The sequence below is a fragment of the Acanthochromis polyacanthus genome, chromosome 13 (genome assembly GCF_021347895.1).
Source record: "Acanthochromis polyacanthus isolate Apoly-LR-REF ecotype Palm Island chromosome 13, KAUST_Apoly_ChrSc, whole genome shotgun sequence".
In the NCBI taxonomy this organism is placed as follows: domain Eukaryota; kingdom Metazoa; phylum Chordata; class Actinopteri; family Pomacentridae; genus Acanthochromis; species Acanthochromis polyacanthus.
The window spans coordinates 38,030,738-38,047,605 of record NC_067125.1 but is presented as its reverse complement, the minus strand read 5'-3'; the positions used below and the strand labels follow the sequence as shown (position 1 = coordinate 38,047,605).

The following is a 16,868-nucleotide window of genomic DNA, read 5'->3' as shown; positions in this document are numbered from 1 at the left end:
TAAATAGGGTCTCAATCTCTGGGGGAGACACTGTGGAGAAGTCTGCACGACAGCACAACATAGTATATCCACCCACTCTGTATTTACGGCTCCCATAACACGCTTGCATCCTTCGCTCATATTTGTGGAGTTCCAATCACTTGACTTTTAACTCAACAACTACCAAGTACTGATACTGGTTGAAATAAGTGTCAGTACTCTCATATTTCAATTGATTGAAGAACACAGTGAAATCAGTGTTTTATCTTTCTCCCTGTGTTCAGGCAGTGAGATTAGCTTTATCCTTACAGCTCGACTTTTCAATCCAAGTCATGTGCTAAGCTCAGCTGCAGCCTGACTACATACTAGTCTCTCTCTCTCTCTCTAGTGCCTCAAGGTCGTTGGTTAATTCTATAGCATTCTTAAGTGGGCTGATACCCATTGGTTAGTGTCACTGCCACTGCCTTCTCCATTCAGACAATAGCAGTCTTTGTGTGTAATGCCTGGCTACTGTGTGTGTGTGTGTGTGTGTGTGTGTGTGTGTGTGTGTGTGTGTGTGTGTGTGTGTGTGTGTGTGTGTGTGTGTGTGTGTGTGTGTGTGTGTGTGTGTGTGTATTTCCTCTGCTTCAAGCAGGAATTTCTTTCTGCAGAGCCTCTTGGTGCAATGGAGTGATGATGAAAGTGAATTTCACAGAGAAATTGCTACAATGCCTAAAAACAACTTCATTGGCTGATGATGAATACAGGAGAAGTTGAAATAGAAGCTTCCTCTTCTCTCTAGCCGCCTTAGTGCTTTTTTTTTGCCTGTAAGATTACGGTCATTGTAGCTGAGAAAGAACAATCTCAATGAGGAACCGAGCAACAAGATGAGGATGTATCTGTCAGGACTGGATAGATAAAACTGTTACCTAATTTTGTCGAAGCAAGAAACAGTATTAAAAAAAAAAAACAAGGTTATGTCAACACATGAAGAAACGGTCCAAATATTTCTGATTCCAGGCAGTTCAGAGGAAACGAAAAAAAGCCTCTACATTTCAAATTGTTTTAGTGGCATTAAAAATAAAAATCTTAAAACTCTACTTTATTGCAATAATTGAAACTAGAAAAGGTAATAACAGTATTCATGTTCTTTGTGCAATAATTGCTTCAGGGTCACTTTTTCCTCACCGTCAATCAGGTCTAACAAAAACCACAGACCATCATTGAAGACTTTTTAATAAATCTCCAAAACTCTTCCTCTCCTCGCTAAAATGGTAGGCTACTCAGATTTTTCTAGCAATTATCTCCAAGTCGTGATGGGAGTCCATAACAGTTACTTTGTTGAAGAAGGACTCCGCTTGAGAGTTTAGCTCGTTCATCTCAATGGACTTACTTGACTATTTCTTAACTGCTTAACCAGTTAATTCCACAGCGTCTACTTTCTTTGTCTTGACTGGTCACAAATCAACACATCAATTTTTGATAACTATGACACATTTAGACTATTATTCTAAAACATTGTTATTTACCAAAACGCTAATTGGACTCAAGCCTAAAATTGTGGTAATTAAATTTTGTATTTTAAACGACTTAAACTTTCAAGGGCTTTTACTTTGCTCCTTATGTATCAAAAGACAAAGACGTGGCTAAGGTAGGTGGTGGCCAAAAACTGACGATATTAGGAAGCTACGATGGGCTGAGTTAGAATTTCTTGCTCATGAAATTAGAAAATATTTTGCAATTATTCGCTCATTTGTCTTGTGCTATAATCTAAGTATTGTGTTTTCGGCCTTCCCTAAAAGCCCAATAAACAGTTGATGGTTAAAGGGATTGTGAGCTGGTGCTTTATGCTACTGATGATGTGTCGTTAAAACAGTAATCCAGCTCCGAAAGAGAGAAACTGCAGATTCAGACTTTTTTTTGGTGTATTTGCTAAGCTGAGGAGCTAATGTTGTGAAATTTCCATCTGTGAGATTATTACTGAACACCTATAAGTGAGAATCTTGACTAGATGTGATGATATCGTAGCACCACAGACCTTCAGTTGGTCTTAAATAACCAGCTTGCGACAGTGTAGAGCAACTGAAACGCTTGCAGATGACTTGGTTTAACATTTTTTCAGTTGAATTATACCTAAATGTCAAGAAAGTTTATGAGTTTTGCTTTCTTGTGATCTTATAGTGCTGCATTGTTAAAGTCTGACAACAATGATGAACAGTAAAATAACTCAAAACTACACAAAGCTGTGTAAACTGCTTTTGATTAGGTTTTGTTTCTTTTTTTTTTATCTCTGCTTGAAATATATGTTTAGAAAAGCTACACTTGGCACATGAATTTCAGGTTCTTATTTTGCTGGCTGCTGCTCCCCTCAGGCTATGGTTTATGTCCACTAGCTCCACATCCACTCAGTGTCTTTGTCTGACAGGCAAATCCAGAAGCTCCTGAAGACAGCAGTCAAACATAAAAAGCTACCTGGACAATACAAAGGGTTTTAAAAAATCTTTTGCAATTCATCTTGTTCGCTGCCAGCAAAAGCAATAAATCCAGAGGCAGTGGTAGTTTAGAAAGCCCTTCTGGTTCACATCATGTATGAAACTCTCTCTAAGAAAACCCAATGGAGGCTGTCTTACTATTTCATTTCATACTGTATATGATGACTGTTCTAATGATGTCTAACAGCGTTTCCTCAAAGCATCCAGCAAATCAAAAGGGATTTGGAAGGATGCAAAACAAGAAGGTAAGAGCAGCTCATCCAACATCTCGTCTGCACCTCAGAGAGGCTATTAATTAACACTAGTTTTGCTTTGAGTTGATGAAAAACTCCGGTAAGCCTTTAAACATTCTGCTCCATCTTTTGTCTTCAAAGGCTGTTCTTTCTCATTTGATATTTTTAAACAGGGAAAACAAGAGCAGTGTCTTATCAATTACCCAAGTTCCTCCTAACATAAAAGCAGGTCAACTGTGGCATTTTCGGTACAGACTGACTTCCTTTGTGCGTTTTCAGATGGCCAGGGAAAGATTACTCAAAGCAAAGAGGAAAAAAAGATAGCGAGTGAGGCACTGTGTGATTTTCAAACAGTAAGTCAGCTACATGAGGAGAACATGTTCAAGAAGATGGTGGAGATAAGGAGGCACAGAAACAAAGTGACAGGCAGGCAGCTGTAGATTAAGCGCCATCCTGACCACAGACGCTCACATGCTCAAACCACAACACGTCTCTCCTCTTGTTTTGATACATCTTGAGCTACAACTACCCTGGGGGCTGAGGATGGGTGCAATTGTTCACTCTGCGCCTGTAGAGTCATAATTATTCAGAATGAACTCCTGCATTACAAATAATTCACACCTCAACCATACCCATTTCAGATGGGCTCATTAAAGGAAATCAGCACAGAGGACCAGCACAAGAGTTTAAAAAGAGAACAGAGAAACCAAATGGAGCTATTTTTACACCATTCACCTCTAGAACCACTTCCTCTACGTTAATACTAGGACAGGTACTTTTACTCACCTCGGTTGTGAATTCTCCTCATACATGCGTTCCTTGCCCTCCTTGAACAAGCTAATGGTCTGCTTGGTCTTCTTAGTTAGATTCTCCATGAAGACCCGGAAGTACTCGTTGTCCCCCAGAGTCTCCATTTTGCCCTCGTAGCGGGACAAAATGGTGCGCAGGTACTGGTAGGTGTCTGGCAGCAGGTCCAGGATGTAAGGGGGGCTGTTCTTCAGAGCCAATTTGGGGTTTTGGCAAAGGCGCACCACCTGCAGAAAAGGGAGGATGTGAGGGGGAGGAGAAGATACGGTTAGAGACAAGAAATGGGTGCGAGAGGATAGACGAGAGAAAAGCAAGCTAAAAAGATGTGTTCGAAAGTGAGCGGTGAAAGGTGGCTGTCACAGAAACAACCACAGAATTATCTCATATGTCACTATGCATTTTCATTCTGTAAGCCTTTATTTATATAATTAAAGAGAATTTTGCAAAATAACTCCGTTCTGTATTAAACCACTTATCTTTATGGCACAATATTGTCAGTGGGCCCTGACAGGAGACATGCAGAGTGGAGAATGCCAACAAAGTTACAGAACGAGGAAAAAAAAGCCCATAAAAGCTCTGTCAAGTTCAGAGCTTTCAAAGGTTGGCAGACTTACACCTTATGTAACGGAATACATACAGTCAGTATGGTGGATTTAATTCCTTATGGCAATGTGAGTTTATCGTTTATACCGGTCACACTACATCCTTGTAACTATATGAAAAAGATGAAAGCACGCCTGCATTCATCCATGCAGAGTTTCTGCTCTCACTGTGAAGATGATCACCTTCATTTTTTATTCATTTACTATACAGATGATGCTTTGCAGACATCTCTGCAATCGCACAACTGGTCAGCTCAGCCTTATTCTCGCCTTCTTCAGCATGTTTAGAGAAGCTGTTGATGCATTTACACTTTCCTGTTTCAATCTGCACATTCTTTGCCACTTCTGCCTTAAAAACAAATTCTCTTTGCTCAACATTTGAATATGACTGCCTTGCAAATTTGAACAGCTGATGCACCGACTGTACTGAAAATGTGGATGAAAGCTTCAACTAAACTTCTTTGAAAACACAGAGTCACCCGGGCTCAATAACAATCATCACTACGGGGTTGTATAAAACATAACCTCCACTGTAAGGATTCAACTTCATGCTTGAGTGAAACAAGCACACTGGAGTGTATGAATTCATTCTTCATCCTCAGTAATGTTCAACCATTCCTCACTCATCTCACTGTTCTGCTGCACTGCCTGAGTCACTTGGTTGACCATTACAAAAGACACTGGCGGACAGCCTAGAACACTCTGTCATTAAGCTCTGTATGGACACGGTTGCTGTCATTTACCACTGGACACATTCAAGTCAAACTCGCTTGTCTAAGTTGGAGCGGCACAAAACTCCACTTCTGTTCAAAACTTCATGGTGTCATGTCCTGATTTGAACCTGAGCTGACATCGAGCTTGGCTGTCAGCTTCACTGGTGACCAAACAATTGCATGTCGACAACAGGACATGGCCCATTCTTTATAGACCAGGCCAAATTATTGTCTACAAATCACATGTAAAAGTAAGAAAGAAATATGGCAGGAACAGCAATACAAGAATGTCGTTTAGAATTCCCTTACCTCTACTACTTGTGAGATATTAGGTGTCATTATGGGAAAATTAAGACTTTGAAAGACTTAGAAGGATGTGGTTTTTCAATTATCTTCAAGGGTAAAACAACTTCTGAATGTAAACTACAGTGACCTTTAGGCTTTATTGTGACCATACCGACAATTTTCTGCAATTCGATGCCTCGACGATTTAAAAAGTAAGACTAAGTGTGAAATTATTTGTGCGCCGTATACTTCTTTTTAACACTCCATGGATCAACATCCACACAGATCTGCAATGATTAACTGCTTTATAAAGCTGTTGATTAGAGGACTGACAGAAAACTAAGAAGCAGCCATTTTCACAACCAATTAACTGTTGATTTTTGTCTTGTTATAGTAAATTGAATAATCTAGGATTTTGGCTGCATGGTCAGACAAAATATCAATATGATCACCATTCATCTTAACCATTAGGAAATTGCGATGACATTTAACAACCCAACCGATTAACCGGTTAAATGAGGAAGCAAACAGCAATTAATCTGTAATAAAAATATTCATTAGTTCAGGCCCTACATGTAATTATTAATCATTACTGCAATTTTGAGTTTTCCTGTCCCATTCAAATCTATGGTGTATGTCACGAGGAGACCGCTCATAAATCTAGACGTCCAATAAGCCATGCTTCATATAGTCAAAGATTAAATGTGGTGGGAATATTTGCTCTCAGTTTCTACGGAGCTCAGACCAGTCAGCTCATCATCACTGTATCAAATGCCTCTCAGAAAGAATCAGGTCACACTTGAGCAGTAGGATATTTTAAGCATTAAGCAGTACTAATTTCAAAACGTGTGAAAACTTTGTAGCTTGTGGTCCTTCTTCAAAAGGTCAGCTTTATACTGATACCGAATGGAAACAGACCATAGGCAAAGTATTTCTATGTAACAGCATCATGCCTAATTAATAACATTTTATCTCTTTAGCTAATTATAATGATCACATGTGCATAGTGGTATTCAATTGATAACAAGGATCACCAGCGCGCATGACAGATTAGCACCAGGAAATGCAACTAGCACAGTCTTCAAAAGCCTTGTCATATAAATAAAAACATCTTGATGGCTCTACCAATTGAAATAACTTCAATTGTCAAACTGAAATGCAACTGAAGTAAATGGAAGAAACTCAACAACTTGTACTGAATTGCATGATGGTTTTTGTACATGCTGCATATTGGAAAATTTGAGCAACTGAACTGAATACGCCTTCGGTATCATTACCAACCATCTGTCCTAATTCCTTTACCCCTTCTCTAGGCCTCCAAATGCAGGTGATCTATACTGGCTATGTCTGAGACCAGATAAGACCATTGCCAAGGTTACACCACTAACATTATCATCTGCCACGCAAACACATGTACCCATAACTCAGTCCAACACACGTTCATGCATGCACACGTACAAAGCCACAACAAGTGAGCGCACTCGCACATCAACATAAGTTAAGGCTTCGGTCTGGAAGTAAAATGCTGACTGCCTCCAAGCTAAACTGCATTCCACTCTGCTTTTTCTGTCTTCTATCTGTCTGAGTCTCTGTTGGCTGATCCTACACCTGGCACAGACATGGTGGATTTTCTGCATCAAGTGCAAGTCATTTAAAGGTTAACCAGCTGGAAGAAAACTTGGCTCTGGTTGAATTTTTTTTTTTTTTTTTTTTTTAAATTTAGCTGTAAACAAGCACTTTTGCATTCCCTTAGAAAGCTCTCCTGGAAAACATATTTTGCCTTCTGTCTAACAAAGAGAAACGGCACCTTGTTCCTTCCCACAAAAGTTTTCAATTTAACAATACAGAAAATTACTTTAACTACATGAGAAAATCTTGTGGAAGTTGTAATTGTTATTGCTGCCTTACTTCATGTTTAGACACAAAACAGCCACATGACAAATTAATAAGATCAAAAAGTCACACTTCAGCTTATCAGACTTTGTAACTCCTACAACACAGACTTAAAATGACACTTTTCCGTATTTTGACGGCCAGAAGCATTGGAGACAAACTAAAGATCTATACTTTCTACTACGCACCATCATACTGGCACACATACAGTACTTCGTGAAACAGGACAAAGTTCACGCCAGAAACCTATATTTGAGTAGCATTATGCCCTGAAATTCCCCAGCACTTTTCTGTGAAAATGTCTGGTTAAATGACAAGCCTAAGCATTGACAGCATTTCCTTACATGGCTGGTGATAACACTTTTCCAAGTATGACGTCACATTTAGATCAATGAATATCTAACTAGCCCGAGCCAAGTAACAATGTGAGAGCAGAGACAGAAATGCAACATCTACTTGTTAAACTTTGTACTTTAAACTTTAATTTGGAAGTTTAGAATTGACTGAGGAAGCTAACCTAAGACAAAATCTAAAATGCTGCACACTGCTAAATACAAGCTACATACAAAACAGGTGCAAACGTGCATAAAACACAAATACGTGACTGTATTCCTAAGCGACAAAACGCACTAAGTGGTGGTCAATAAAGTGGTAAACCATACTGAAAAACTGAAACACGAAAATATATTGAAAAAAAAACAGATGTCAAATGAGGAAATGTCCATCTAATTTATTAACACTGTCTTTGTTGCACATCTGGACTTTATCTTTCATTGGTTCAGTTCGTCTAACGTGCTTTCAACAACACACCTGTACTCAGCATTATGAAGAGAATGGTAAACTCAACAGCGTGAACAGAAACATTTAATTATTAACACTTTATTTGCTGATCTGTTAAAAAACAGGTAATGCATGCTACTGTGATGGAAAAGTTACTCAGTTTTTTATAAAATTTAACTTAAGTCCTGTGTGGGAAGCTTTTCAAAGAGAAACTACATTATATTTCTGCTGGTGTTGGTCTACGGTATGCTGGGCTGTGGTTTAACTTCCGATAGCGCTGAGCAATATTTCTTGTGCTATTTTAAACCATCTGGAGGGGTAAAAATACTTTTGGTGTTGTAGCCATTTCAAAAAGGGGAGACCCTCATTTTTCTTTTATCTTCCGGATGCTACCCCTCAACCATTTAACTGAGTCAGAAGTACATGGTAAATTATTCCCATACTGTAAAGTGCAAAAGTTAAACTAACTATGCAGGTGGTTTAAATGGTGTCAGGTCAGCTGTCCAGTCTTGTCAGGATTGTTGTTCAAGATGTACCGATAGATTATATTTCTCGAGGACTGTTAAACATTCACTGAGAATAAAAAAAATTAAAAAGACTTCTGTTTCAGTGTCACTTCTGTTGTCTTATTTGTATAAAATACATAAACTCCTAAAATGGTACCTGTACCACAGACTGCGATGGAGCAAAATTAACAGTAATGTGATTGTAGTAGTTGAGTAAATGTCTTATTACAGCTCAATACTAAGGCCTCAAATAGAAAGAGGAGAGTCAAAAAAAACTGTGTGAATCTCACAGGAAACTGAGGGTCAAACAGTTACAGCCTTTTTTTCCGAGAAGTAAAGCTGTGAAATGAGTCGTTCCTGTTAAAGAGCATAATTGGCCTAGTTTAATAGACATTTCTTTTTTTCTCAGTGATTTGATAGTTTCTAAGAGCTGACAGACAGCTGGCTGTGTAGATTTCTCAGCAACAATATACAGGAGAGACTGTTACACTGTTAGCACCAGTTATACTTTCAGAGCACTGCCATAAATCCATTAAATTCAGTTCTTGTAAGACATGCCTTCAAGCACAATAGCTTCCTAGTCAATGTAATGTAAGTACAGACTGATTAGTCAATGTAAAAGTTAGTGATACACATAGTCAAACAAGCTAACGCTGTGTGTCACGGTATGGTAACTAACCAAGTTAGCAGAGAGTGTTAACAGGACTAGCAAACAGGTTAAAGAGTCTTCCTCCATGTCTATGAGGTAACGTTCTTGGTTAAGTGCTGTAAAAGTCTCGATCTGGACACATACGATACAATAGAGTTTAGGTTAGCAAATTAGCTAAAGTTAGCTAACCATGTCTTCTCCCAGCTGACTAGCTAACTTAACGTTAGCATCAACAGACCAGCAGCAGAAGATTAGCTAGCTTATCGCTAGTTAGCTGCGGTTAGCTATCTGTCGCCCAGGGCGTCCAATGCGTAACTTCACGACTTGTTAACGTTGATCAATACAAACCTTGTCCATCAGTTTCCAGCATTTCTCCACCGTCTTTTTGTCCACGGCCCCGGGCTGGTGATGGGAGTGGAGGTGGTGATGGTGTGGCTGGAAGGCATCCTTCATCATTCCGATGAGCCCACCGCCTTTCTTCAGGTTCCCTGCCATGTTCGGGCTCGGATAGGGGCGGCCAGAGCGGCAGACAGGCGAGGCAGGGCAGGGGTCAGGGGGACCGAACCGCCGCCTGGAGTTAGCAGGGCCGGGCGGTGGTGATCCGGTACCCCCCTGCGAGGACAGCGCCCGACTGGCGGATCCAAGCCAGGGTCCGACGGGGGGTAGACGGAGGGAGGGAGGACTATCGGATAAAGGCTCCCATCAGTAAAGCTAACGTCAGTTTGCCAGACAAATGTCACTAATTGTGGATAAAACGAGCCCAACTCACACCCTGCGCAGGTCGCTGTGCTGCAGCTAGCTGCGCTGCTCCGTCTCTCTGCAGGGACCCACGCAGGCTAATTAGCGGAGCAGCAGACCTGTCTCTGCTCGCCCTCAGCTGGAGAACAAAGGCACCGTTTCTCTGACCAGACGCCTTGTTGACTCGAGTGTCCTCCTCTTGACAACCCCGACGTCGTTCCTCTTTTTTTTTTTATCAGCAGCAGCAGCGGCTCTTTTCGGCTGTGTGCCTGACGGGAAGTTCAACGGCTGTGACAATGTCAGCGCTCCTCTGCGGGTTGACGACACGGAGCTACTCACCGAGGACACGAAGTCACACCGAAACCTGTGGAAGCTTCACGCACACGGGAACGGAGGTGAATAAATAATTGTGGGAATTAAACATTGCCCAGCATTTGTCTATTTCCCCCCGTGACGTGTATGTGCGGCCCTTTCCTTTCCTGTACGTCCCCTTCCGTTCACCCCCCTCACAAACCCGAACTCCACGCCTTCTCAGTGCGCGTTCACGAAGCATGAATGTGCGCGCCTCGGCCTTTTGCAGCATTCATAAAACGCTGAAGAGATGCTGAATGCAGCCCTGGATTCTCGCGCCGCGGACCCTGGTCTCCCCTGACGACAAAGGACGCTTTGACATGTCCCACTAAACACAAGGGTCCAATGACACGGCCTGTGTGCGTGAGCTGTCCACACTACAGTGCAGTTGTGATTGGCTGCTAGTAAAGTCAGTCAGCTATCAATTTAGCTGGACAGTGGGTGTCATGGCAACCTACCCAGCAACAAGTGCCCAGCAACAAGGACTCATCCTCATAAAGTTAGTGTAGGCCTCATTTGCGTGTAATAGTTTTAGCCTTACAACAGCCAAACATGCCTCCAAAGAAAAAGACTAAAAAGACTCCGAAGAAGAAAACTGCAGAAAAATTTAACTTTGCATATGAGATAATTCCACATTCTTTTGATGTGCATTTCTTAAAAGCATTATTGCCTTGTTGCAGGTGAAAATGACTTGGAAGAGAAGTACAGGCGCAGTGTTCTGGATATAGCCGTCCTGCAGGATCACATCAGTGAGCTTTTAAGTTCAGTTCTCTCATGAGTAATGCAGGACAGGCTTTAATTTATAATTAGGACAAACTACTGTATCTCCTCTTACTTACAGGGTCAAACTGAAGGTGGCTCTTATTTAAGTTAAAAGTGCAAAAATCAGAGCTTTAAGTGTTCTAAGGCTGCAGCTAGTTTTTTGTCATTACTCCTTTAATCTATTAAAAGGTTGAATGAAGTAAAAAGATGCCTGAGGTAGTGTCTTAAAATGGCTTATTATGTTCAACCAAGAGCCCACAGTGAAGCAAATTTACTCATTTGAGAAACCAAATACAAAGAAGCGTTTGGCTTTATTTCTTAATATGTGCCTTTACAGCTGCTGAATTTTCTAAATGTTAGTTGGTGGTTAATTCTCTTTCGATTGACAAATTCAATAATTGAATACTCGCAACTCCACCGTTTTCTATTTCTTTAAATTGCCTGTCTGAGTGTGCTCTGAAACCAGGAACTACAAGAAAAGAGAAATCTAAATATATTTGCTCAGTTTCCATTTGTAATCTGAATTTATATGATTATGGAGTTTACTGTGTAGATTCTCAGTAAAAGGCAACTGAACACTATAGCTCTTAAGGAAGCTTTTTCAGGTCTAACTGTCTCATTAGGGGTTCTGTGGCATGTATAGTGACTCCTGGATGACACCACTTATTAGGTACTTATAATGCAGTCTTGAGATGTTTTCCCCATAAAGTTTCACCACCACTAACACCTTGACTAATTCCTCAATGCATGCAAGTCTTGGAGTGTTAATGGGCCATTTTGGTGGTGTTCAGGGTGGTAATATAATATACTTGGGACTCTCAATTAGTCAATTAGAGTTGAAGAAGCTACTTGGATGAGAGTTGAAATGTTTTTAAAGAACAAAAAAAGAAGTTCAGTTGCTTTTTATTGAAGCTCTTTGCGTAGTTGTGTTACTGTTACTGCATATGGCACGCACAGAACACCATTAAGTCATATGTTACTGATTAAAGTAGTCAGAAGTCAGAAGTGCAGTTACTTCCTGCTTCTATTTCGCTACATTTCAGACATGAACATAATTCTCGACAGCCACAGTCACCATTCAGGTGCACACAATGTGATCGGTTAGATGTATTCTTATAGGTCACATTTTAGCTTCACCTCTACCAGCTGCAACAGTAAAATGTAGCTTACACATATTTATTCAGTAAAAGTAGGGGCCATGTTTCTCCTTCAGTCCTTTAACTTTAACTGCAGGATTTAGAATGAAGTATTTTGACTTTGGTGTAGTTTTGCTGCCACAAAAGTAAAGTAACCAAATATTCACACACCAGTGGAAGCTCGACAAGCACAATGTGTTCCGGTTACAACAGTAAATCATCGCTCATATGTTAAAGCTTAACTGAACTTCAGGCAGGTTTTATGAATAACAACGGACTATAATTGAGTTATTGCCACTCCTGCTTAAGAACAACAATCTCCCCCAGGTCTGTGCGCTCATGCATGCATGTGCTCCTGTGATTAATCACAGCCTTACAGTGCGAGTCGGTAAGAAAGGTCCAGGCTGACAGAATCGACCTGAGGAGTCGTGTGAGAGACATGGAACAGAAGCTGCAGCACGAGAGACAAGACCACAGGGACGTCAGCTCCGGTACGTACAGACGAGGCAGGAATCAAAAATGAATCACTCTTTTATTAACCTGAGCAAAGTGTGAATCCCTTCAGGAGGGAGGACAAGGGGCACATTTGCCAAGGTTAGGGTAATTTTTGAGGAACAAAAAGTCTAATTAGCTGAGTGCTTAAGCTGATTGATGCATTAAACTTACGAAGCAAATCTGCAATGAAGTCTGACATAGTTGACATGACTGTCACTCCAGACCTCAGTCGCCAATACAAAACCATGCAGACAGAGCTGACCAGCAAGGTGGAGAGGCCTGAGAAGGAGGCGAGCCAGCTAAAGGAAGAACTTGGTACGCCTAAAGCTAATTTTAAACTCTGTACTTGAATCCAATTAAAAGTGGTGACCTGTCTGTATGTGCTTGTCCAGTCTTGAGTCAAGAAGAACTGAGCAAAGAGAAACAGAAGCGTGAGCAAGTGGAGCAGGAGAAGGACGCCATCATTGTAGGTCTTCAACACAAGCTGGACAACCTGGAAACAGATTATGAGAAGATCCTGATTGCGAGTTCCAACATCAGACAATTCAAATTAAAGACAATACAAACTACATCTTTAAATCCTGGTCAGATATGTGCCATCCCATTCAGAAAGCACTAACCTCATTGCTCATCCATTTTTCTGTGGTGACCTCATGAGGTTTGCTATTTTCCTTAGATCAAACCTCATGCGAACCTGATCTCTGTTTTTGTTCTGCAGAAGTGATGGACAGGGATTAGCACTTCTACATAATGGTTAGGCCTGTATCTGGGAATGTTTTGCAATGAAATCACGGAAGTGTGACAGATTGGTGCAGCACAGTCGACCTTGTGTGAGCTCTGTGCCTTTAGCGACAGTCGGGCTTTAGTTACTGGATGTCTTTTTTCTGAGCAGATAACTTGGTATAAGATGATAGAAGAAGCAGTTACATGGTAAAGGTTATCATGTGAAGACTTTTTATATGGTTAGAGAAACTTTCAAATTTATGTGATTTCAAAACTTTTTGGTTGTAGAATAATGAGACAGTTCTAATAAAAACTGTCAGAAATACTATAATTATATACGTGTGCTTTAAGACCTCAGCAGGGCTTTAACAGGTTGGCTCCATTTAATCCAAAGTATGTGTCAAACACAAAGATAGCTACATATTATACCTGGTACGATAAACACGGGTTCAGTGTTGTAATCAGCATCCCGTCTGTTCAGCTCCTCACACGAAGGGGATTTTTTAAGTTTTAGTGTCACAGTTCTGTGCAATTAACCTTCAGGTTAAAGACATTATACAAACCAACATCACTTGCTGAGAGCATGCTGAGAGTTTCCTGAGCCGTTAACAAACTGCCAAATGCAGGTAGTTTGAAACCAGTGCAAAGGTGAAAATTAAAAGTTGGTTCTCTTATAATTTTTCAGGACTGTGTAGCTTTGCAGAGCCGCAGAATGCCAAAACGGTCTGGCCAGCACAAATGAAAAATTCAGTAAAAATGAGAAGCCAAAGGGGGAACGTGTTAGGATTATTCATGAGTGCTCAGTAAATGCTCAACACAATCTGACACAATTTCAAGTAATACAGGTTGCACTATTTAAAAGTAAGAGCAAACAAGACGTGCTCTGGTTTATCAGCGCAGTGCAACAAATGTAAACTCAAGCTGGCACCATTACAAGCACATTCGGACATGAGCCAGCCTCCACTCATCCTGGACCTCTGTGTTTGATTTCCACTCACAAGCATTTGATAAGCAACAGCAGCCTGACTCACTTGTGGCCATTCTGGAGTGACACTGTTCTGAATCTAGTAGTGAGAAAAGGTCGGTATGTGTGAGCACTGTGTGAGTTACAAAGTGAATTTTGCGAATATAGAAGTCTGATCCTTTTGGGATGTGGCTGAGAGAGCTAACCAAGAGCCCTGATTTGAAGCTAAGATTCAAGATTGCAGGATAGAAGAGAGTGTTTATTGAGGAATAGATTGATGTTGGCATATTTAAAGGGAAGGTGTGGGATGAATGATTGACAATATTAATCCTGTAACAGTGGCAGCTGATATATATGTTTACTTATTTGTTTTATACACATTTTCCCCTCTTGGGTTTTGCTTGTTTTCCTGCATGAATCTTGTTTTTAGCTACTTTGCCTATCGATGCCTAATAATTATAACTTTAGGTTATTTTATGCCGCTATAATGTTGTTATCGAAAGACAAAAGGAACCTACTCATGCGTGTACCAATGTGGTTGGGTTTAAACGGTAACCTGCAATAAAGGTAGTCTTTAAAAATAAAATGAGAAGCCATATAAATGATGCAAATGAAGCGCAGGAAGGCCTTCACCTGTCATAGGATTGCATTGTCTATTGTAGAGCAGTCAACACAGTGTGCAAGTTTATGATACTCATGGAAATGAAAACAGACAATTCAATACAAGGTGCAGATAATTACTGAAAAGCAGGACATTAAGACTCGAGAACTAAAAAGCAGAATTTTCCATTAGGGTGTAATGAATGAGGAATGGGGTCACTGTTGACCTTTTATAGGTGCAGCCCAACTGGCAGTGAATGCAAATTTTCAGGGCTCAGATCTTCAAACGTAAGTGGTCGAGCCTGGAGCCCTGTTAGAGGGATCATCCAGCGATTGTAGAGATAGCATTTTAATATGCAATTAACATTATTTCTCTCTTCCCCAGCATGACACAGAATCTAATTAAGCCTCCTCTCCATCAGCTCACTCCTGAAACTCATCAGAGATATAAGTGGTTAAGAAGAAGAGGGGAGGAGGGAGAGATATCAGGTTAGACAACTGGGTGAGTTAAAGGGAAAATCTTAGCTTGCATTTTAATTTTACTGATGTTTTCCTGCAGGAGACTCTCGACAGCCTGACATCCCAGCTGTCTGTGGCACGACGGGGATGGGAGGACAAAAGTACAGCGCTTCATCAAAACTACAAGGAGCTGCTAGCTGAATTTGGCCTGAAAGCACTGGACATTTAAAAAAAAAAAGTTCTTCTCAGTGAGACGCACTTGTTTGAAGTTGTTTCTACAACTTCACTCTATTCTGTCAAACTGCTGCTTGAGGTTTTGGCTCAACTGAAAGTGAACTCTGCAGCAGCATCAATTTGCAGCCCACCGTTTTGATATGCCTAACACATGGATGGATGCTGTCATTATATATTTTACAGTCAGAGAACTAAATCAGTTTAGTTACCTGTGCATATATGCAGTAGTTCATCATGTAGTGTCTGTAATGTCATGTAATGCCCACTAGATGTAGCAAATGACTGTTTATGGTCGGGAGTTTGCAGTCAGAATACCCAATGATACCCAGCTGCTTCTACAGTGTGTGTTCTCTGTTTTATATGTTTCGATACATAGTGTAATTGGTTGTTTATGTAATGAAATATTTAAAAGTTAAATAAAAGCATGTGAGGACTACACTAACGTGGTCTGAAGTGAATGAAATAGTGTAAAATAATACTGTCTGTTAGCAGGGGAGCATGCTAGTAAAGGTGACAATGTAGATACGGCTTTCTCTGGCTGTGTTTTGGAGGCCAACAGACAAGAAAGCAAAAGGTAAAAGTGGCCATGAATAAATATAAAAAGTAATCTCAAAGTAATGTTCAATATGAAACAGACTAACAATAGAAAATAACAAGAGAAAGGCAAAATAACAGTTAATGATGCAGGAAATATGATTTAGCTGGCCAGCATCAATAAAACCTGACTTCCCCCGCGGGGAGCAAGATAAACAGATTTTACTTCCAAGCCTGTCATTTGTGCATCTTTTTCATGGCCCAGTGCAGTTTTTTTAGCCTCTCATCTGCAGGGTAATGAATCATTTACTCAGGGATTAAGATAATTCTGTGCTCTAACGACCAATTAACACAGGAACTCAAGAGGCCTTTATCAGAAAACCAATATTTTCTCCTCAAACCACACCGAGTTGTTGCCTTCAGAGGGTATGTGTTTCTGTTTGTTTAGAGTTTAATGGGGTTGACTGCAGCCACTTAAAATGAGATAAGCACAGAGGGGAACAGAAAAATGATTCACTAGCAGTGTGCCTTACAGTAAAATTTGGGAAAAGTTACTATAAATACACCACATGGTAGTCAGTGATGGATAAACGGAGAACCCAAAGGTCCAGCGGGTGGGAATTTTGGGGAGATCTATTGATAGAAATGAAATCTAGTTTTTCGTAATTGTTTTCATTAGTGTATAATCAACTGAAAATAAGAATTGTTGAGTTTTTATTACCTTCGAATGAGCCCTTTGAGGACTCAGTCTCAGAGCTCGTGTTGCAACACCATGTAGCCCAGATTGGACAAACCAAACACTGACTATGGAGAGGACCTTTGGTGTTTTCAACATTTTTACCACAACAATAGTTTCTCCTCCATATCTGGAATGTGAGGGTGAGGTAAGAGATTGACTGATACCTACAACCTGACTGTTTAAAGTAAAAGTACCAGTACAGAAAAAGCAAAAAC

The 16,868-nt window shown here is 40.5% G+C and overlaps 2 protein-coding genes across 2 annotated transcripts in view; one reads left to right on the top strand and one right to left on the bottom strand.

Moving 5' to 3' along the window:
• Positions 1-10,355, bottom strand: part of cbl (Cbl proto-oncogene, E3 ubiquitin protein ligase) — a 38,847-nt gene extending 28,492 nt beyond the window's left edge. Inside the window, exons 1-2 of the mRNA XM_022200961.2 lie at positions 9,267-10,355; positions 3,470-3,717 (exon numbers count right to left, since the gene is read on the bottom strand). Coding sequence (XP_022056653.1) covers positions 3,470-3,717; positions 9,267-9,413 — 395 coding nt within the window. The 5' untranslated portion in view covers positions 9,414-10,355. The remainder of the gene's footprint in view (positions 1-3,469; positions 3,718-9,266) is intronic.
• A 98-nt stretch (positions 10,356-10,453) lies between these two features.
• On the top strand, positions 10,454-15,818 carry ccdc153 (coiled-coil domain containing 153). The gene is made up of 7 exons (XM_051958305.1): positions 10,454-10,468; positions 10,554-10,611; positions 10,688-10,756; positions 12,277-12,396; positions 12,623-12,715; positions 12,793-12,923; positions 15,247-15,818. Exons 1-7 carry the CDS (start codon positions 10,454-10,456, stop codon positions 15,373-15,375), a joined length of 615 nt encoding a protein of 204 aa, XP_051814265.1. The 3' UTR covers positions 15,376-15,818.
• The last annotated feature ends 1,050 nt before the right edge of the window (positions 15,819-16,868 follow it).